The sequence below is a fragment of the Rosa rugosa genome, chromosome 6 (genome assembly GCF_958449725.1).
Source record: "Rosa rugosa chromosome 6, drRosRugo1.1, whole genome shotgun sequence".
In the NCBI taxonomy this organism is placed as follows: domain Eukaryota; kingdom Viridiplantae; phylum Streptophyta; class Magnoliopsida; order Rosales; family Rosaceae; genus Rosa; species Rosa rugosa.
This window is the reverse complement of record NC_084825.1, coordinates 23,812,674-23,835,651: the sequence shown is the minus strand read 5'-3', so window position 1 is coordinate 23,835,651 and position 22,978 is coordinate 23,812,674. Positions and strand designations below refer to the sequence as shown.

At 37.5% G+C, this 22,978-nt stretch overlaps 2 protein-coding genes across 18 annotated transcripts; one reads left to right on the top strand and one right to left on the bottom strand.

The window, feature by feature from the left end:
• On the top strand, positions 1-4,271 carry LOC133717370 (O-fucosyltransferase 39-like). 17 transcript variants are annotated; one of them, XR_009849572.1, is made up of 10 exons: positions 1-250; positions 375-408; positions 655-700; positions 1,182-1,289; positions 1,506-1,649; positions 1,724-1,749; positions 2,259-2,343; positions 2,931-2,976; positions 3,115-3,195; positions 3,981-4,271. XR_009849572.1 is itself a non-coding variant. In XM_062144072.1 (7 exons), exons 4-7 carry the CDS (start codon positions 1,258-1,260, stop codon positions 3,150-3,152), a joined length of 399 nt encoding a protein of 132 aa, XP_062000056.1. In that variant the 5' UTR covers positions 1-250; positions 375-408; positions 655-700; positions 1,182-1,257; the 3' UTR covers positions 3,153-3,974. The 17 variants fall into 17 exon arrangements, 1 of the variants encoding a protein (XP_062000056.1); XR_009849577.1 differs by having other exon boundaries at positions 2,814-2,976; XR_009849571.1 differs by having other exon boundaries at positions 1,724-1,787.
• Positions 4,272-5,946: 1,675 nt separating this feature from the next.
• LOC133718771 (receptor-like protein EIX2) lies at positions 5,947-10,292 on the bottom strand. The gene has a single exon (XM_062145652.1). The coding sequence runs from the start codon at positions 9,408-9,410 to the stop codon at positions 6,501-6,503; it is 2,910 nt and encodes a 969-aa protein (XP_062001636.1). The 5' UTR covers positions 9,411-10,292; the 3' UTR covers positions 5,947-6,500.
• Positions 10,293-22,978: the final 12,686 nt, after the last annotated feature.

Genomic DNA, 22,978 nt, shown 5'->3' with positions numbered 1-22,978 from the left:
TCTTTCTTCTACGGCTGTATAACCCAAGTTTGCTGAATTGTTGGGTGGGTTCTGCCGACACAGAGTGGGAAGATTGAGTAGCCCAATTTTTATTTTTTTTTTCCTTTCTCCTTGCTCTCAATGTTCCAAAAATACAGTGAGTAAAATTGAGGCTGATGAGACTCATGAGAGAGAGAAGGAAGGGTGGTGAACTGGTGATGTTGCTGAGTAATTGAGCTTCGTCGAAGACAGACAAAGCACAAACTTCCAGGTTTTCTTTCGTCTGAAGACTTTCAATTTCTCTGAAGACTTTTTTCCCTGATTCTTGGTTCTTACTGTCGATTGCTAATTTTTTTTTTTTTATGCATGTTCTTCTGGGAATTCTTTTTGTGCAGGAATAGATTCATTGGAGGCTTGGCAAAGAGTTGGGTAAGTGATTTTGCTATCTAGACTTTCGTTGGGTAGCGATTAATTATCCTCTTTGAATTTTGCATGAGAATTGATTTTGGGACTGGGTTTCTTTCAGCTTGGTTGCTTATGTTTTGAAAAGCTTTATCCTGAATGCTGATGAGTTTTTATTCCTTCCATATTGGTTTTCATTCTTGGTTCGTGTATTCTGAATCAATTTGAAGAAAAACGAAATTTTCATATTGTAAATTCTTTTGTTTTGTGTAGCTTCAGGAAACAGAGTGAAGGCTTGAACAATAAGGAGCAGCACAAGGTTTGATAGTAATATTTTGGTTTTCTTCTTTGTCCATGATTTTCACAAATAGAATCCTACATCTTTGCAAAACAAAAAACATAAATGTATATAAATTTCCTATCTTTACATGGATATAGCATAGTGATACTGTTGCATGGAAATAAGGTGGAGAAATAAGAGAATTCTATCATTACTCAAATTTGGGTTTGGGGTTTGTTTGGGTGTGAGGTCGATTGCTGATTTAGTCTGGGAAGTGAGCAAGGTTAATTGCTCTCTTTCTCCCTCTGATGACAAAACAACTTTTTACTGAACAGAAAATGTAAAGTAATGAAAGGAGTATTCACTACATTGTACTTCTCCTGTGCAAATAGAAATCCTAAATAACACTCTTTGAATCTCAGTAAATCATAGTGTCAGTGTTTATTATTCTCTTCTAAAGTATCTATTTGTATTATTGTAGCTGCAACTGACATTTATCTGTGAAATGTTTTTCTTTTAGGCAAAACATTCCAAAACATGCACCAGCACAATTTTACATCGACAATGTTCTGCCTCGAATCAAGAAGAAGAAGATAATGGCCCTGAAGCCTTTTGTTAATCAACTTGGGTTAGTCACAAATTTTATATATGTGTGGCCTACCCTGAACTCAGAAGTTACATTTTGGTTCAAAGAAAAAAAAAAGATTTACATGCTGCTTTTCTATTATGAAATCTGATTATTGATTTGGTAAAGCTGTAATATTTTTTCCAGATATAAGCTTAAGCTATTATTGAATGACTCAACTATATTTAACCTTACAATATCATGCCATTTTTGTTTCAGGTATGTCAATGTTCCTCAAGAAATCAACAGGCTGAGGTGCGGGGTGAACTATCACGCTCTTAAATTTCTTCCTGAAATAGAGCAGATGGCTGATTTATTGGCATCAAGGATGAGAAACCGCACCGGAAGTTCCAATCCTTTTATGTATGTACATTTCCATTTAATAGGAACTACTCAAACTCCTGCTAGGTTCTCTCTAACAACTTTCCACTCGGCAGGGCCCTGCATCTTAGGTTTGAGAAGGGTAGGTCTGTCCTTCTGTGATTTTTTGGGGATGCTAAGGTATTCAAATTTCGGTTTGTATAGTTCTTGGAAGTGAAAACGGAAACTTAGTTCAAGGTGAATGTCTTACCGGAAAAAAGTATATATATGGTTCGGCAATTATATGACTACAGTTTAGTGGCACCAGCATTACCCTTTGCATTCCAGGCCTATTTAGAAATGTGACTCCTTACGTTGGAGATGCTATAGGAATTTTACTTCATAGACTTCTCAGTATTATAAGGACAGTAGGTTTGAGTTGATTATTTTATTGGATATTAAAACATATATGTAGTTCCTTGATCATTAAGTAGAGTTTGGTTGCACCATCACTGCCCTTTTGGCTATCAAGCTTATTTAGAAGTGTCTTTTGGTATACATTTGTTATCTGGGAGAGGCTATAGGAATTTAACTCATAGATTTGCTGGTATCATAAGCACCTTTAGATTGACTAACAGTATATTTGAAATGTTGGTCTTTTCCAATATTCAGGTCAGGTTGAAGAGATACTTGGAGATGACGGGTGCTGATGGAGGACTGGCCTTGGAGAAGCTTATGTGCTTTGCTTGCATTTTGGGTAATAAGCTAAGCTACTGCAACCTTCTCTTTCCAGATCGCTTTGCTTGCATTTCAATTGGGTACTTTTGCTTTTGTTCTTTAATTTTTGCTACTTTTATTCGATCGGATTATTGAGCACAACAAGTTTGGCAATGCTTATTCCTGCCTTAAAGAAAGTTTAGCTTCAAAAAAGAATTTTTATTTTTTTTTATTTATTTATTTTTTTTTGTCAGTTTTGGTAGGGTGGAAGCTGTCGTTTTTGTCAAGGCTTTTGTTAGTTCATTTATGATTGGTCAATAATTCATTTATGGCGTAGGAAAAGATCTTACTTACATTGGATATTTGTCGAATAGGCTGATATGTTCTCATCAGTTGAATGGCATATTAGGTAGTAGTTGCTTTAGAGCATAATCTGTTTCAAGAGTGATTTAGAAGCCTTGCCAGATTTAGAGCATAGTCTGTTTTTGATTATATACATGATATTTCCAGATTAGGTTTTGGCTTAGAACACATCACTTTGGTTGGCTTAGAACCTACAAAAGAGTATCAATAAATTTTTTGTCTCCGGGTATCAAGAAAATGATAAAGAAATATGTCTGGTACCAGGTTTTGGCCACTAGCTCAGCTCCTTCCTAGACACTTATTTTTCTGAGTAAGTTCTACTCTGGTTTATATGTGGTTAATTGTGTTTCTGTTTATGTGCATTAGCAACTCTTATCGTCAGTGATTTATAGGCTTCTATTGTCTCTATTTTTGACTTTATTACCTTGATGTTTTATGTACATCACAGATATGGCATGGAGGCCATCTACTTTGATGAAGGTGTAAGGAACTCAAGACGACACCAACTGGAAACAAGAGCATATTGGATGTATGACTACTCTCTCTATGTTTCTAATATAACAAATTTTGAAACAGCTCCTGGAAATCAGTTTACATTTTTTGTTTCATTACCATGCGTATTGTAGTTTAAATGTTGCTTTTGTTTGAACTTTCCAATTTTTGTTCCCTGCTGATACTACCATGCTCAAGCATTGAAAAACTTTAAATTGACATTGGAGCAGTCATTAAACAAAGGAGAAGGATTTGCCTCATTTGTTCAAACCTGTAAGGAAGGATGCATGCTTCAGTTTGACCATGGATATGCAAGTAGTGTTTGTATAATTGAAATTATGAGATTTTGTTGCTTATAATTGAAAGAATAAATGCCTGAGATTTTATTTTTTTGCTGGTGATCATCACATATTTGCAAAACACATTGTTTTTGTTATTTCTTAACATGCATTTGAATCACCTTGATGATTCTCCCCTTTTCCTTCCTTACATTATACACTTGCACTGTCGATTCCTTATATTCTTTGGAAGAGTCCGTTTTAGCTGTGTGACTACTGTGGTTTGATACTTGCTGGATGCACTAGAAACTTTTAGTTCCATTGCAGCTCTGGGCATTGAATTTTCTTCTAATGATTAGCCTTTGGTGCAGGTTTTGATAGAGCTCTTTATAACCTGAACTTTCTTGAAGTTACTAATATGGCTCTCTTAAGAACTATTTGTTTTCTCTGTTTATCTGCAAAATTGCTGCTACTTGCTACATATTCAACTGGTATCCATTCTTATTCCCTTCTGCTGCATTCTTACTTTGTCTTGGCTAATTAGGTGACCTTTCGTGAGGAGTTGTAAATTAAAGGATCTGCAGATTCAAAACCAACAAATGCTGTGAACAAGGAACCAGCTAAAGATGCGGAGTCTGAACTGCAATCATAGACAAGTTTTTTGCTAAGTTTAACCATTTTTTGTAATATGCACATATACACCTACTTGGTTGGCATATTTTGAAATCTGGCTAAAGTACCAGATTTTGGATCATGTAAAACAATGTCTAATGTAATATAATGTCTAATGTAATATATAACGCACTTATATAGTGTACCTAATGTTTATAGTGTACCTAATGTTTGTAAATTCAATATCGTTGAATTCAATAATGTTGATAATATACCCGCAGCATCGCGCGGGCTATTTCGCTAGTGATTTATTATGAGCGATATTGATTTCACATGTCGCATGATGGACCGGGAACGGATTCTATGCATAAATACGTTCATACCTCTATTGCCTTCCTCTACAACCACCGCTCCACCTGCATAAAAAATTGACAAGAGCTTCATAAAAGACAACGATAGAATAAATTAAAATAGCTTCAGAGTCGGTAAAAGAGGTGGTCAATTACTTTCGGTCTCCGAATCTAATTCCATTAAGGCTTCGTAATCATTGGTTAAACTGTCTTCACCAGGCAAGTTAATTAAATTTTCATGTTTCTCATATTTATAGAGAAGGCAATGCAGTTGCTGACAAGCCGGCAAACTTTGGTGTCTCCAATGAGGGTGGGATTTGGTGGCTCATCATCCCATCTTTTTTGAAAGAATCTTTTGATCAAGATTTATCCTCGATCAAGACTTTGCCTATTAATTATCTAATTATCTTATATTTGTCCTTTTGGTTCGGGCTCATTATTCTGAGTTTCAATTTGTACTTTTCTCTTTTTGGTTTATGTTGTCTCTTTTGTTTGTAAAGGCAGTTGTAGGCCTAGTCCACCGCTTTACTATTCTTGTATTAGTTTTCTATTTATTATCTATACTATTATTAAGAGAAAGGCAAAAAACAGAAAAAAATGTACCATAATGATTCTGAATTATTAAAAAACTTTAAAACTCATAAAAGAAAAAAATAGTGAAAGTGGGAAGCAGATAAGTACGTGAAAAAAAACTACAAACTTTCACAAAAATACTTCCCACTCCTATTGAAAAAAAACTACCCACTCTTTTTTTTTTAAATAAAAAATCAATTTTCACACACAGTGTGTGGGACCCGTCTAGTTATTAATAAATAGAACCAGGTGTGGAATTGAGCTTCCCAGTTAGGCCCCATTCCAAACCATTAAAAAAAAAAAAAAAGTCAATAAAAGAGGAAAAAACATGACAAAATAAAAGTGAACCAGATCCCCTAATTAAAAACAAAAAGTAAGAAACTAAAGACCCACACAAATTCATAAGATTTATGAGAGTCAAAACCACAAACCCAACAACCTATAAAGAATAGAAACATACATGGAATTGCCCATTCACGACCCATTAGCAATTCATGTTCTTGGAAAACCCAACAAGAACACCTACTTTCTAAGAGAGAGTAAAGAATACTATGAACCAATTCTTCGATCCTGATAATAATCGGAGCAGAAAGCGAAGGAGATTAAGATTTGAAATGAAATTAGACACCAATGAGTTTGAATAAAAAATAAATCCAACCTCTAACAATCCTCCTCCTTCAAACTATTGTGTCTCTTTGAAAATCTAATGATAGCTCGTTACGTGTGCAAGTTTTGAAGTATAAAGAGTGTTCTCGTTTTTTTTTTTTTTTTTCATACCAAACAGTATGAAACAGAAAGCAACAAATACTGAAAGAAACAGTATTGATATTTCAAAAGAAGGTTTTTGGTTGGGACGTAGGGTAGACGAATTTGCCCCGTGGAAAAACCATCATACCAAATACTTTTCCTCTAGGCAGGACAATTTTTAATTTTTTATTAATGAACCATAACACTAGCTATGGGATTAAACAGAGGACCAAATTCTAACTGCAATCCATTCAAAATTCTCCGCAAACCCTCCGCAGCTCCGCCATACCCTTTTCCCATTCTTCCCAAAATACAAAAATTTCGATTTCCATTTGAGGTTCAACTCACTCAGTCTCAACCCTTTTGTTTCCGTAGTCTCGTAGACATCGATCATACTCAATTGAAGCACATACCTTTCAGCCATCAATGCTCGAGTTGCAAGAGATTGAAGTTTCCTTCAAGTTGCTATCAACAGATAATCACCTTTTGGGAGCGACTCTGTGGCCAAATTCGGAGCTTCTTCTCCGTTGATTATAAGGGTAAAGCTTGTTTTTCTGTTTGGGATTCTGTTTAGTTTGGCCTTTGGCTGGCTGTTGTACCTATAAAAAGTTACTTCTCTGTTTTATTTATTTCTCATTCAAATTTCACATCATGCCCATAAAACATACAATTCACTACACCCAACTGGTCTAAGTACAGAATAAAAATAACAGGTTGTTATATCTTCCAGTCGTTTCAACTTGATCATCTTCGAAGGTTGAACCTTTCTTCACTTTGATCGATTACCAGAAGGAGAGCCTATCTTTCATTTTGTCAAGAAACTTGAAATAACCATGTCTCCATGACCTCTTTATCACCAAGCTGCCAAACACAGCCCAAAATCCCACAATGAACCCCAATCCTGTGCTTCCATACAACCATATTTTTTCATACTTATCTTCTTCAACCTCCGGATCCTTATCATTGTTGGAGGATGAGCTGCATGCGGTTGGCAATGGCTGCCCACAAAGCCCTGAGTTCCCTTCAAATGAGGTTAGATCGTTGAAGGTAAGGAACTGGTTGGTTGATGGAATTGGCCCAGAAAAGTTGTTATGTGACAAGTTCAATTTGCTTAGTGAAGTCATGGAGGTCATGCTTGAAGGAATTGGACCGAATAGATGGTTACTAGAGAGGTCAAGAGCTTCTAACAGATGTAAACTTCCGATACCATCTGGAATCTTTCCAGTCAAATGGTTATGTGACAAATTCAAGCTACCCAAAGCGGTGAGATTTGTCATCTCTTTCGGTATTTCTCCCCATAGATTATTACTTGATAGGTCTATCTTGGTTAGTAGTTTTACGAGATATGCAGTATAATCATATTCTACTCCTTTGACATTTAAGTCCATATGGATACGGTTGAAATGGATCAGGTCATCTACTATTGTCAGTTCTTCCAACTCTACTTTTGTCAGTCTTTCCAATTTGCCAAGACATCTAGGGATGGAACCTGATAGATTATTATGAGAAAGGTCTAAAACCTGAAGATAGGGGAGACCACATAGCTGCTGAGGTATATTTCCAGTAAGCATGTTTGCTCCTAGAAGTAGATATGACAATGACGATAGGCTTTCTCCAATCCACTCTGGTAAGGCCCCGGAGAATTTGTTTCCTGAAAGATCCAGTGCAGCCAGCGATTGACATAGTTGCAAGAACACTGGAAGCTCCCCGGAAAAGTTGTTGTTGCTTAATCTCAACCATCGAAGAGTTGGTAGTTGTGAGCACATGGTGAAGGGTTGGCCAGATAGATTGTTATTGGAAAGATCTAGGTACCTGAGGCCTGTTAAACCTGACCAATCCATAGGAATATTTCCTGATAAATAATTTCTTGAGAAGTCAAGAGCAACCAACCTAGTGCTATTCCCAAAAAGGGGAATAGTACCGTGTATATTATTCCTTGAAAGATCTAGACTATACAACATTGGCATCTGATTGCCAATGTTCAAGGGTATTGGTCCTGAAAATCTATTGCTTGCCAAGTTGAGATCCGTTACATTTGGCCAAAGTGGAAGGGAACCCTCCAAACTGTTGATATCCAAATAAACCTCTTTTAGAAGAGAATTTACCGATTTAGGAAGCCTTCCCCTTAACTGGTTCTTAGAAAGATCCACCTGTTCAAGGAATGGTGAAATTCTCGGAAACCAATCAGGTATTGTGTCTGAAATTCCAACATTTGAGAGGTTTATACTAGTAAGGAATGCTTGAGTTCTCAGCCATGCTGGAAATGCAGGGATCATTAGCTTGCAATCAGTGATGGAGAGAGACGAAAGATTGAAAACAGGAATCCAGTTGTGACTGACGTTGAAAACAAGAGAGTTAGATGCAGGACATGATAAATCAAACTGTACCAATTTTGTGAGGTTCTGGAAATGATTTTCAGATATGATCCCGTCCCGTGAATCACTCCGAAGGAACAACCCTGTCAATTCGCTAAGTTGTCCAATACTTTCTGGAATGGTTCCATTCAATTTTGGGTTTCCAGCAAGGTCCAGGATCTGTAAACATGACAGATTTCCTATTGACGTGGGTAGTGGACCGGAGATTAAGTTGTCAGAAAGGGCCAGCATGCGTAAATTTGCCAGATCTCCTATTGATGTGGGAAGTGGACCAGATATTGCATTTTCTGTGAGGTCCAGAGCCTGCAAATGTGACAAATTGCCTATTGACATCGGAAGGGGACCGGAGATTGTATTGCGTGAGAGGTGAAGTATCTGCAACCGTGGGAGGCTTCCTATTGACTTCGGAATTGGACCAGAAATTACATTGATTGAGAGGTCCAGATTTCCTATAGAAGTAGGAAATTGACCAGAGATTGCATTGCCTGAGAGCACAAAGGTCTGCAAATGTGACAGGTTTCCTATTGACTTCGGAATTGGACCAGAGATTGCAGTTTCTGAGAGCACCAAGGTCTGCAAATGTGGCAGGTTTCCTATTGACTTCGGAATTGGACCAGAGATTGCAGTTTCCCAGAGCACCAAGGTCTGCAAATGTGGCAGGTTTCCTATTGACTTCGGAATTGGACCAGAGATTGCAGTTCCTGACAGCAACAAGGTCTGCAAATGTGGCAGGTTTCCTATTGACGTTGGCAGTGGTCCGGAGAAGGCACTTCCTGAGAGGGTTAGGATCTGCAAATGTGACAGGTTTCCAATTGATTTCGGAAGTGGACCAGAGATTCGATTTCTTGAGAGCACCAAGGTCTGCAAATGTGACAGATTTCCTATTGACGCCGGAAGTGGACCAGAGATTGCAGTTTCTGAGAGCACCAAGGTCTGCAAATGTGGCAGGTTTCCTATTGACGTTGGCAGTGGACCGGAGAAGGCATATCCTGAGAGGTTTAAGATGTGCAAATGTGACAGGTTTCCAATTGATTTCGGAACTGGAACAGAGGGTGCATACAAGGAGAGGTCTACCGAGATGACATGGCCTGTTTGGTTACTGCAGGCTATGCCATACCAGTTGCAGCAGTCTTCCCCAACCCAAGAAGGAAGCCCTTGAAAAGGGCCTTTTTTGAATTCAAGGAGGGCCTTCCTCTCCTCCTCAATGCAAGCCGCACTGAAACTCTGATTAGCAGTCCTAGAGTATGCAAAAGCTGTGGTTTGAAGGAAAAAATGAACAAGAAGAAGAAGATGAATGAAAGTTTTGTGGCTAGCCATTGTCCCCAAGAAAGAAGGACTTGTAATGAATTTCCTTGGCTCTAATTGGATGCCATTTATAAGTTAAGAGGAATGAAAAAGTATCTCAGTACACATATTCAAGTGAAGAAAAAATGATACTTGACCGAACAGTTTCTGGATGATTAGCTGAAAATTCCTATGCAGAAACGCGTTTGGGCCTACTGTAACCCAGTCATGCTTTCCAGACCCTAAAATCTCTTCATCTGATTTGATAGGTACTCAAGTACTGATGGCGACTCGACTTCAAGTCATATCCAAATGGGGACAAAGGCATTTGGCTTTGCGTGATGTAAAATGCAAAGGACATGACTAAAAGTCTTCCAAGTCTTCAAGCAATTACTCCTCAACTTCATAGCTTCTATTTTGTTTGGTACTTCCCAAGTCTTCAATTTTGCAAAGAAAAAAAATAGTAGACTCTACTTGTGTCATTTTCCTATGGGAGTGGAAGTTAAGTAAAACTAGATAGATAGGCTGCGCTTTGCTGCGGGTATTTTTATTATCGATATATGTTTTCAGTTTAGTGGAGTACATAAACAACAATCATTTTTTGGTAGTTAAATCGTAAATGAAGCTAGATAGCCCGTGCTTTCTTTCTGGATTTTCTGAGTCAAAAGAGCAATAGTAGATTTCAATGCAAAACCAATGGCAACTGTAACTACAATTCCCAAAGGCTTGAACCCATATACAGTAGAAAATTCAACTAAACTTGACTGCTGGAAAACACTGGCGATAATTGTAATATAATCCCCAAAGGTTGAGCATAAACACCATGTCGATACACCAACCTGGAAAGCTGACCCAAAAACTCCCTGAAATAGTGTCATTGAAAGTTTTAGAAAGTTTTAAAGTAAGCAACATATGATGGTTAATGTAGGTTATTTACTTACTCAGTCCTTTAATTTAGGGTTTAAGCTGTTAAGCTCTGCTAGGGCTACGAGAGCGTCGCCAATGGGCCTGGCGTCTCTGCACCTCCCTTCAGCCTAAACGGCGGGGTATTTTGGCATCATCTTTGGTGGCATCTCCATTGAGTACGGCTGTGACCGTCTCTTACCATCCTCTGAGGTTCTCGGAGCAATCATGGCTAGCGCATTCGTGGTTTGCGGCGTTGGCTTTACCTTCACAATCGACCACTGGTGGGAGAGCTTCTACGCTTTGCCGGGAGAAGCGTCTGATCTTTCCTTTCGATGTGGGGCGGTTACGACCCAAACGTGGGAGGTTGAAGGCGTTCCTCGACGGTAGGTGTCTAGATCCGATCCGTGTCGTAAGGGCGATTTGGTCTGGTGGTTTTCGGCGGATGCTTGTTGAGCGGAGCATCGTCTTTTTCTTCCGACGAGCGACGGCGGTGCTGTGGTTTGATCCGGGTGTCGTTGGTATGGAAGCGCGGCGGCACAGTGGGCAGGACCTGCGCTACATCTGGTGGTGGAGGCAGGTGGAGTCTCGTTGGTGGAACCGGATTGTGCCTGCTCCGACGACGGGTGGTGCTGGGAGACAATCCAGTGGGCTCTGGGCTCAAGGCGTCTTGGGCTTGGGTCGGACCTGTAATGGGTGGAGAAGAGCTGCTGTGTTTGGGCCTCCACAGTTTTGGATCCGAATTTGGGATCCGGGTGGCAAATGGATTCGAATTCGGATCTGGGATCCGGGTGGATGTGGGGCTTGGATTGTAACCCATTATCTTCTGTGGGCTATTTGTTTTTCTGAATGGAATGGGGTTCTTGTGCTTTACTGGTATTGGATCCAGGACCCACTTCTATGGTATTTGTTCGTAAAAGATCGGCTGCCAACATGGCCATGTTCTGACAACCTTGGCCGGCTTCGATCTTTAGGTGGAAGAGTGCCTTCATTCCAGCGCCAAGTTGGCTTTTGTCAATTTGTGCATTGGAGTTCGATGGGTAGTCAAACCACCGACTACTCAATTCACTACACGGCTGCAATCCGTAGTGTAAAATTAGCTGGCGTTTCGACGTTGCTACTATTGCGATTTTCATATTTCTTTGTATTTCAGATGCTTTTTGCATCTTTTCCTTTCGTGTTGCTTATTTTCATTGTTGATGCATCTTTGCATCGTATCGTTGTAATCTTTCAATTTCAATAAAGGGCTGACCTCTTTTTACTCAAAAAAATAATAATAATAAGGCATTGCCAGTTTTCTTCTAAACAGTGTAAACAATACCTTTTTAAGGTCAATACATAAAGTTAGTAAAGAACACATCGTCCTTGATCTTATTAACATTTACATGGCCTCGAGTCATTGTTCATCGTAGCCTGCTTGTCGGGAATGAAGATGGGAGTGGAGTAGTCGGGTATTTTCTCCCCATATATTTGTACCTTGATCGATGATATTCCTGCCTTTTTCTATGGCTTGCAATTAATAAATTTGATTGTAATGCTGGGCGATCGATGATACTCACACAGATTTGAACGATGAAAGCCGGTCTCTAGATTGGCAAGCGTACGTAAAGATTAGAATAAGCATTTTATAATCAAATCCTCTTAATAAAGCCGTATCTGATTCTAGTGGTGCATTATTAATTGTCTGTAAATGGATTGGATTTTGATTCGTATCCGCTCCGGATTCGTAGTTATTGAACGAGTTTGGATTGAAAATTTTTATTTATTTTTGATCAAGAAAGAACTTCATTAATAATGAACTGCTTACAACGAATTTTGGGCAACATTTAATACACAGAAATGGCTACTAGATTTCGCACTGGAACTCTATAATGACTGACTAAAGGAGCCAAAAAAGACCCCACCTACAAACTAAAATAGACTAAAAGAAAAACTTGCACAACAACTATGTGGCAATGACAACATTTGATCTGTTGATCTGTTAATGGTCCGGATCTGGTAATCCGTCCATTTAATGGATCAAACATGGATTAAGATTGATCTAATCCGTTAATAATCAAGTTCATTTTGATAATAATAAATATTATTTCTATATTAACAAAAAGACTAAATTCATAATCTTTTTTTTTTAGTCTTTTTGTTAATATAGAAATAATATTTATTAATAATATATTTTTAACTGATGGAGCCGGCCGTTAACAGAGGAGCCGGCCGTTAACAAAAAGACTAAATTCATAATAATATATTTTTAACTGATGGAGCCGGCCGTTAACAGAGGAGCGAGAGCGCAAAACCCTAGGGGCGGCGGCAATCCTAGACCGAATTGATCGCTCTCGTCCGGTGGCGACCCCGGCATCTTGGCTGGCCTTTGGCCTCGCTGACGCTGCGCGGTCTGCTGCCGGACGGGGATGAAGGCTATCGTTTCGAGGAGCTCCTTTTGAGGGGTCTTGTTTGAGGTTTTTGCAGGTTGGCTCAGGCTGAAGACTTGGCTTGAAATCTCTATATGCGGTGGCTATGTAGGCGGAATTGGGACCTCGGTTTGCTGCTGGATCAACGACCTTCCGCGAAGGGTTAACTTTTTGCGGCGGCGGGGATTGCAAGCTTCTGGATCGGGGCGCGTCGTGGTGATGCTAGGTGTGGCGACGTGTTTCTAGGTGATTTGGGCTATGACGATGATTCGTTGCGGCGGGATCATGGCGGAACAGGCGCGGCATGGTCGGCGGAGCAGGCGCGGCGCTGAATCTGTTCGATGGCCAGGCGTGTGTGGAGATGAAGGTTGGGCCTGGGCCCGGTCAGACTTGCTGGGCTTTTTGCATGGGCCTCTTTGGATCTGCCTTGAACTGAATATGTTGGGCTAGGGTTTTTCCTTAGGCCCATCCCTATGTTAATTAGTTTGTCTAGTTACAATAATTTCCTTTGTTTTAGGAACCTAAGCACTATTGTGCACCTTATGTCTCTTTAGCGTCTCTGGAGTAGTACCAAAGGAGGATATCCGCTAGTTCTACGTATTGAATGTGTAATGAGTAGGACTATATGTACGTACCACTTGTGGGTACTACCACTAGCTTTTTGTCTGTCTATGCCCTTAAATGACAGCGAAAGGGTATGTAACGGCCTATTTCTGACTTGTGATGAATATATTATTTCGCCCCTGGCATATTCAAAAAAAAAAAAAAAAAAAATATATTTTTATATTTTTATACTACCAAAATATAATAATATTATTTTCCAAAATATTAACTATAAAAATATGGAGAATTCTTGGGTACCTTGGTGTTTGCCATACCCTCATTTGGTTAAATATTTTGGACCATTGGATTAGTAATATATCCAATGGTTCAAAATATTTAACAAAATGATAACTTGTTTAGCCCTTAGCCTTTCTAATTTTTTTTTTCCTTTTTTTATCTTTAGGGTTAAGTTTTTTCAAGAAGAAGCAATTTTTTTTTAGGGAAAATGATCATTTACCCGATTTTAGGCTAAAAATTGCCCACTTGCTCCACCAACTGTTTTTTAACCCCATTTACCCAAAACACTCTAAGGGATTATTTCCCCTTTACCCAATTAATTCTTTTTTCTTTTTTTTGAGACTTTTTTGCCCTCTCCTTCTTTCTCACTTAGAGAGAGAAGTCACCTTCCACCTTGTTGTGCTCCGGTGACCAGTGGCCGGCGCGGTCTCCGGCGACCGGTGACCGGACTCCGGCGAACGGTGACCGGATTCCGGCGACCAATGACCGGATTTCGGGAACCGGTAACCGAAATCCGGCGACCGATGACTGGAATCCGGAATCCGGCTATTATTGCCCCCCAGTAATCATATTACTGCCCCCTAGTAATCATATTATTACCTCCCAAAAATCATATTATTGCCGTCCAGTGAATTTTATGAACTCCCAAAACCAAAATGAATACACTACAGGAACAATTGATCAATTTATAATCATATTATTGGCTCCCAATAATCATATTATTGCCCCCCAATACAAAATCCAATGTCTCTACTGCCTCCCAATAGACCACCAAAAATGCACCATTTTGTATGATTCACAGATAATTTGTCTTTAATACACAGAAAACAACAGGTAACTTATCAATACACCACACTATAGTGATCCCTGTCCCTCATTTCAAAGTCTACTGGGGGCCAATAATGTGTCTACTGGGTGCCAAAAATGCACCATTTTGTATGATTCACAGATAATTTGACTTTAATACACAGAAAACAACATGTAACTTATCAAAACACCACACTATAGTGATCCATGTCCCTCATATCAAAGTCTACTGGGGGCCAATAATGTATCTACTGCCCCCAGTAGACCATCAAACAAACCCCACAGTTACATTGCAATTCCTTCCTCATTCTCGGGGTTCACAGTGTATAAAAAAAAAAAAAAAGTGCTATGGGCACCCAAGAGTGTGAAGCCGGCCCCTCCTCCTCCTTCGCCGGACGACGACGACGAGCGCGCCAAGAAGAAGCACAAGCTCATCCTCGGAATCAAACACCAACAGCAAAATCGCAAACCTGGGATTGAGGACCTTGGGTTGGCTCCCTTTCAAGGTGGTCTCGGCGTCTCGGGCTGTCTAATCGGATTTGGAATCGGGTCAAGGTCGGGCTTTCGTGTTTGAGGTCGACGTTGATCTCCAGATTTGTGGTTTGACTTAGTGATTGACACGGTGGTCCGGTGCTGCTTCTGATGGGGACAGGAATGGTTGCCTGGGCTCGATGATTTGACTTAGTGATTGGCACGGTGTCTGGTGCTGCTTCTGATGGGGACATGAATGGTTGCCTGGGCTCGATGATGGAGTAGCCAGCGGTGATGGCCGAGAAGCCGCAAAGGAGGCAGATCGACGACGGTGGTCTGGGTGAGGAGGCGGATGAGAGAGAGAGAGAGAGAGATATCGTTGACGGTGGTCTGGGTGAGGAGGGGATGAGAGAGCGAGAGAGAGAGAGAGAGGGGGAGTGTAATTTATGAATTAAAATAAGGGCGAAACTGTCAATAGCTGTTAGATTGGGTAAATGGGGTTTAAAAACTCTTAGTGGAGTAAGTGGGCAATTTTGAAGCTGAAATTGGGTAAGTGGTCACAGCCCCATTTTATTATCTCCAGCAATATTGCACGCAGCCGCTTGAAAAGAATCAATAGGAAGAAGAAGATAAGAGAAAGAGGAGCTGATTTTGAGAAAGCTTGGTTTGTCAAATTTCCAAAGGTTGAAGCTTTCACTCACTCTGAGCGGCATATATATCTCTTTGAGGCTCGACTCTCCTTCAGGTAAACCCTAACCTCATTTTGTCTTCATAATCCAATCTCTTACCTCTACTAATTATTGTAGCTTCTGTCCATTTCCATTGCTATTTTTCGTTTTCTTTGGAATTCCTTGAAGTGACTTGGAATCGTTGCTTGTTGGGTTTTCTTTCTTGCTTGGCCTCTATTTTTTTTTTCTTAGTTTGATCGGCTCTGGTCGGTTGCAAGAAGAGATAATGTGTGTGTGTAGATATATATGTTGCTTCTGTCGTTTTTTTTGCAAGACAAGCATGAATCTCACACTAGCAATTTCGCGATTCATAAAGCAGTTATCCATGACAGCAGATGAATCAATGAACACAATAGTTTATTCAAACAATCATGAGGTTTAATTACAAACAAACATAACAAAACATTCACAACACAATAGCCATCTACATTAATTACAACCAGTGGATAACTGAATGCTGCAGAAACTAAACAAGCTTCAATACTATTTACCCGGTCCAGTAACTAGTTCAGTACATCCATGACAGGAAAAAAAAAAACAGAAGAATACACAAATTGTAGATACTTGGTTATTAAATTGTTGTTCGATCACTTAACTATGTTTTGTTTCTTGCTTGTTGAATTTACTTTGGAATTTACTTGAATTGACTAAACATTTAGATTTTTTTCTTGATGATATTCAAGACCAATCGTACATACGCATACTTCATATAAGTGTTTTTCTCATTTGCAGAGTGACAAAGTCAAAGGTTGAAGCTTTCACTCACTCTGAGTGGCATATCTCTTTGAGGCTCGACTCTCCTTCAGGTAAACTCTTACCTCATTTCGTCTTCTTAATCCAATCTCTTACTTGTACTAATTTATTTCATCAGAAAACTCCATGATTTTTTTTCTAATTTTTTCATCTATACTGAGCAAAGTTATGAGATTTTCTCTTCAATTTGTTTCCAGTGCTATCATGATGTTATACTATATATGGAAGTTGCACTAAGATTGAAATGTTATAGTAATATAGCAATTTTATCTTGTGCTATCAGATGTCAAGTGTAGACATATCAAACGAAGTTCTAATTTCCAATGCTAATTTGCAAGTGAAAAATATGGAGAGTGGAAGTGACATGAATCATCTGCAATATAATTGTGTTAGATTTGATAGATTGTCTGCGAATGATGTTCTAGGCAAGGAGTTTAAATCTGTTGAGGAAGCAGAGATCTTTTATTTTGCTTACGCCAAGGAAATGGGGTTTGATGTTAGAAAGGATGACAAGTATGTAAGTGCAAGGATGAGGAGAGTCACAATCCGTCAATTGGTTTGTTCTGCACAAGGGAAGAGACGGGCGGAATATATGAACAACAGTAACAAGGTCCGTATGCCAAAAAAATTGACAAGGTGTAATTGTCCATGTTTGTTCAAGGTAAGATATTTTAAGAAGAAGAACTCGTATGTTGTAGCTGATTTCAAAACAAACCATTCCCATGATCTTGCACAGCCATAAGAGTCACATCTTCTCAAGTCACATCGATCTGTACTAGATTCTCATTTAGCATTAGCTAAATCTATGAGGAGAGTACCGATTAAGGTTTGTCATACATACCAATACATGGTTGACAGAGCTGGAGGCCTTACGAAAGTCGGTTTTCTAAGGAAAGATCTGTACAATAAGTTGGATATAAGTCGTCGAGAGGCTCTACTTGAAGGGGATGCAAAAGCTGCACTTTCATATTTGGAAGGAAAAGCAGCCACAGACAAGAAGTTATTTTGCAAGTATAGCACAGATGAGAGTAACAGGTTGGCTAACTTGTTTTGGAGAGACTCAACTTCATTGCTTGATTATTCTTGTTTCGGAGATGTGTTGGTATTTGACAGCACGTACAAGACCAATCACTATGAGAAGCCGTTGGTATTATTTGCTGGTTCAAACCATCATTTATCGACTACGATTTTTGGTTTTGCATTACTAGTTGATGAGACGGTTGAGACATAAACATGGGCTTTGCAAATGTTTTTAGAGTCTATAGAGGGCAAAAAACCCATTGCTGTGCTAACTGATGGAGAAGAAGCAATGCGGAAGGCTATTGAAGTAGTATTTCCAGATTGCCCACATCGTTTATGTACATGGCATATTGCAAAGAATGCTCAAAGTAACTTGCACAATCCAGAAGTAATTGCAGAGTTTCGGAGATGTATGTTTGATGAAGCAACCCCATATGGTTTTGAGCAACGGTGGAATGATATGGTGAACAAATTTGATCTTCATGATAAAAATTGGGTAAGGATGATGTATGAAAAAAGGCATAAATGGGCTGAAGCGTTTATTAGTGGTCACTTTTTTGCTCGAATGCGTAGTACCCAGCGGTGTGAGGGCATGAACAATTGTGTGAAGGATTATCTTAGCACCAGAGTGAAATTGTTTGAACTGATGCCACTACTTGATTCAGCATTAGCACGGCTTAGAAATAATGTACTTCAAGAAGACTTCTGATCAAATAACTCTAGTCATGTGCTTACTACTCAACTCCGACAGTTGGAGAAACATGCATCCACCATTTACACTGACAGTGTATTTTACCTAGTGCGTGAGGAGATAGAGCGGGTGTCGTGACCTTTCCAATGAAGAAGTAGATCTAATAGCTTTCATATATCTCGAAGTCTGGAATGAAGAGTAAATTCATTTACCTTTCCATATATGTTAAAGCATGTTTCATTTCATGGAGCACTAGGTCATTTATAGATTAATTTTTGTTTTGAAGTTTTGTAGTCTTCGAGACGAAAAATGAAACTCTTGATCGTAAAGAAATTAGATGCCTCGAGCCAGGGGCACTCGTGAGCAACTTGGTAAGCAAGACAGTAAACCCATAATGCCTCTCCACGCTTTTCGATTTCAATACTGTACATAAATTAGTCGCGACTCATTTTTTGTGACCAGGTGGTAAATGTTGCACTAAGTACGATACGGAAGCCAGAATCATCTAATTGGTTTTGCACTACATACTTTTCGGTATGGTATTATATTTGGTCGTTTATTGTTAATTTCACAAGAAAAAGAAGTTGCTTATGTTCGGTGAGTCATTGCATGTTAGGGCAATTCAGGCTGTTGAAGAGGGAGGTGATGCTTTGTCAGAATTTGGTAGCACTGCACGAAAGAGGTTTGCACCCATATTCGGAGAAGCTAAACTTATGGATTGTGACATGATATTACTAAAGCTTATTCTTGTACATAGCTTATTCTCGTAGGTAGATTCAAAGATTTACTTATACATTTATGCTTTATTTTGTAGATTTTCATCCCCATCTTAGATGACGGTACTGAACCGAAGCATTGGTTCCTTATGGTAGTAAACATTCCAAGCACCGAGGTAGAGATATGGGACACTTATCCTAGTACACGCACTGAGGCTCGAACTAATCTTGTTCATCGTTTGGTAATAGATTTTGTACATGAATTAATTTTTATTATTAACTTATGGTATTGTTCAAATTACACATATATGTTTCTTGGTTCATACAGATGTGGGCATTCAACGCAATTTTTGAAGCATAAATTAATGTATCTTTCACTAAGAAATGGTCCTTCTGTTCATTCAGAGTACATCATCCATATCATGTTCCCAAACAACATAATAGCTTTGATTGTAGCATTTACATGATCAAATTCATGCTGGATTATGAGAATGCATATCAAATTGGGGATGAGGTAGTTGTTGATCTTAAGCTAAGCATTTATTATTTTGCCGTTGTTTTGTTCTGAAGTTCAATTTGTGTGTGCAGTTTGATTCTGTAAATGAGCGCGTGCAACTAGCCCTTAGGCTGTTGAAGCACCCAAACAACCTAGCACTCAGCAAAATTGAGAAAGGTATGCAGTCTGAAGAGTCTTCGACTAAAGTTATGCAACCTGAAGAGTCTAAAGAGTCTAGGGGTACAAGTGTCAACAGGAACACCAAGACACTACAACAACTTGATGAAACTCTGCAAAACCATGCTAATGGGAACAATGACAAGAGAAAAGTCATCAAGAAGGAAAGCAAATTGCAAAAAAAACTACCATTTCAACCTGCAAAACGGGGTCGGGGCCGCCCTCTTGGCTCAAAGAATAAATCGAAAAAAAACAAAATAAGTGAATACCTAGAAATTAAGATTTTACTATTCTTGACTTCTTCTTGTTCTTCTTCTTTTCTTTTTTTTTGGTTACTTTAATTTCTTAACTTAAACTACTTTGGTATAGAATTGAAGGTTTTCTCTCCTTTACATATAAAGAAGTACTGAAGCCAACATGGATATACATGAACAATTATGCACATTTGATTCCATGAACTCGGCACATGTACTAGTTTTAAACTATTATGATCACCTTTGTATTGAAGGAAGGGCCTTCCCATCATTAGCCCCCAACATATTTCAACCTCTTCAATATGGTTACAAGATTCTTTTGTTCTTTTTTTCTTTTCTTTTTTATCCAAACCGATGGATATGTACTCTATTTTAGGTAATACTGTATCGTCTTTTATTCTTTGCTAATTAGAAACTAAATTATTGAGAAAAAATTAAAACGTTTTGTCTATTGATTGGACGCTAAAATCCTTCCTTATTTGGTGATATCACATATTGGAGTAATCAACATTATTTCTGGGGGGCCAATTAAGCAAAACTTTTCAAAGTCTATTAACTATTGTCTTAACAACTCCACATAAGGAATCATGGAGATATTGAGGGGTGCCAAGGCGACTAGCTCTGCCACATTAATGCCAACAATCTTGTACCAACTTCATTCCACAAAGTATTACCTAAGCATACAGCTTAAATATATGGGAAAATTCTACAATGTGTTAACGTATGACATGCATACAATTGCCTTAAAAGTGGTAAAATGAGTCCTCAAAATAGTAATATTAGTCCTTAAAGTTGTAACATGAGTCCTTAAAGTGGTAAATTTTCTTAGTTACCACATGAGTCCTCAAAATAGTAATATTAGTCCTCAAAGTGGTAACATGAGTCCTTAAAGTGGTAAATTTTCTTAGTTTACCATATGAGTCCTCAAAATAGTAATATTAGTCCTCAAAGTGGTAACATGAGTCCCTAAAGTGGTAAAAATAGTTGATGTATGAGAAATGTTAACATACCATAGCTTTACCCAAATATATGATACAACTCCAATCCAAACTCAGTTGGTCCATTTAAATCTTCCATATACAATTTATTCTTTGTCTTGCTGAAACCATACACAACAAGTAACACTTTTGCTAATTAAACTCCATAAATCACTCATTGTCTACAAAGCTATACTAAGCCTACAATCATAGTATAAGTACCTCAGACACAAATAAAACAAAAACTCATTTCTAAGAAGGATAGTGAAAATAATATAACTAATGTACTAATTAATTACTCCACCTAAACTAATGTACTAATTTATAGACAATTTAACAAGTATGACAACAAATTTGTTGTCAGAGTGGTAAATCTTTATGTTTTTATCATTAATGAAATGATTACTACAATGACTACACATTTTACCACAATCACAACAATTGATGTAAAAGCGGTAACTTTTGTCCTATTTATAGTAATTACTCAACCTAAACTAATGTACTAATTTATGGACAATTTAACAAGTGCAACAACAAATTTGTTGTCAAAGTGGTAAATTTTTATATTTTTATCATTAATGAAATAATTACTCAATGACTACATATTTTACCATAACTCGCAACTATTAGTGTAAAAGCGGTAACGTTTGTTCTGATTGTAGTAATTACTTCAAAAACTATACCATTTACAAGATTACCAACCATTTTACAATTCCGACCACATTTGTGTTGTGAACATGGTAAAATTAAAATTAGACCAAAAGATATGTAACAACTCATTATTGTAAGGAGCTTCTCCACTTGATAATCAAGGTTCTAAATTTGATAAAAGTTGTCCAAATATGATATTTACATCTTTGACCACTCAATTACAATAACCACAACAACTGTTGTCATAAGTCGTAATTGTAGTTCAACTATGTGTAATTTATTATTTTGACAATACTTGTTACATGATTTTTAACAATGTTACATATCAAGAAAGAGTGTGTTGTTAATATGGTAAATTTTATTTTTAAAAATGACACATGTCGATATTTAATTGGGTAACCTGTTGACCAGTTCAGTAGGTTTCCACTATATTAATTTACTAAAAGTAAAAAAAATAAAAAAATAAGGGTATGGCAAACACCAAGGTACCCAAGACGACCCCATAAAAATATTAGGTATACTTATTGTTTCTAAATATAAAATAATAAATATGCAATATTTTCTTAATATTTCATGAAGTATCATGATAACACTTTAATGTTATTATTAAAAGGACTAATTTCAGTTTACCCCCCTGAGGTTAGGGGTCGTCATCATATTAGTCCCTCTAGTTTCAATTTAATCATGTTAGTCCCTGTACTCTCAAATTTCATCATCCGTGTCCAATTTCTACAATTCCGTCGTTTTTGGACCGTTAAGTCTGACTTTTGAGGGCTAAAATGGTCATTTCCAGACAAAAAAAAAACTTTAAAAAAAAAAAAAGATTTTTTTTTTTTTTTTTTTTTTTTTTGCATTTTTTTCTGTTTTTTTTTTTGCATTTTTTTTATTTTCTTGTTTTTTTTTTTTCTTTTTCTTCGCTTATTATTATTATTATTTTTTTATAATTTTGTCTTCAACCTATACACCACAAGTTATAATAGGTTTATAAAAACAAAAAAAAATACTGTAGGTGGTTAAAAAGCCGCTCGCTGGTCTACGATATTTGTGATATATCTCCGATAAAGCGAAAAATTTTAGGATATATCTGTAAAATATATTTATAAAATATAATAGGTTTATAAAGTGAAGAATAATAGGATATATCCCCAACAAAGTGAAGAAATATCTGTAAAATATGATTAAAAAAATAAATACAGATATTTCTTCACTTTATTGGGGATATATCCTAAAATTCTTCGCTTTATCGGAGATATACCACAAGTTATAATAGGTTTATAAAAACAAAAACAAAAAATACTCTAGGTGTTTCTTTTTTATTTTTTTTCTTTTTTATTTTTATAAATTTTTTATTTTTATAAATTTTTTATTTTTATAAATTTTTTCTTCAACCTATACACTACAAGTTATAATAGGTTTATAAAAAAAAAAAAAAATACTTTAGGTGGTTAAAAAGTCGCTCGCTGGTCTACGATATTTGTGATATATCTCCGATAAAGTGAAAAATTTTAGGATATATTTGTAAAATATATCTATAAAATATAATAGGTTTATAAAGTGAACAATAATAGGATATATCCCCAATAAAGTGAAGAAATATTTGTAAAATATGATTAAAAAAATAAATACAGATATTTCTTCACTTTATTGGGGATATATCCTAAAATTCTTCGCTTGCTGGTCTACGATATTTGTGGAACATCTCCGATAAA

Coding starts and splice junctions, on each gene's coding strand:
- LOC133718771 (XM_062145652.1), bottom strand. CDS start 9,410: ATGGCTAGCCACAAAACTTTCATTCATCTTCTTCTTCTTGTTCATTTT.
- LOC133717370 (XM_062144072.1), top strand. CDS start 1,258: ATGGCCCTGAAGCCTTTTGTTAATCAACTTGG. Junction 1,290..1,505: donor CCTTTTGTTAATCAACTTGG/GTTAGTCACAAA, acceptor TTTTTGTTTCAG/GTATGTCAATGTTCCTCAAG. Junction 1,750..2,258: donor GCATCTTAGGTTTGAGAAGG/GTAGGTCTGTCC, acceptor TCCAATATTCAG/GTCAGGTTGAAGAGATACTT.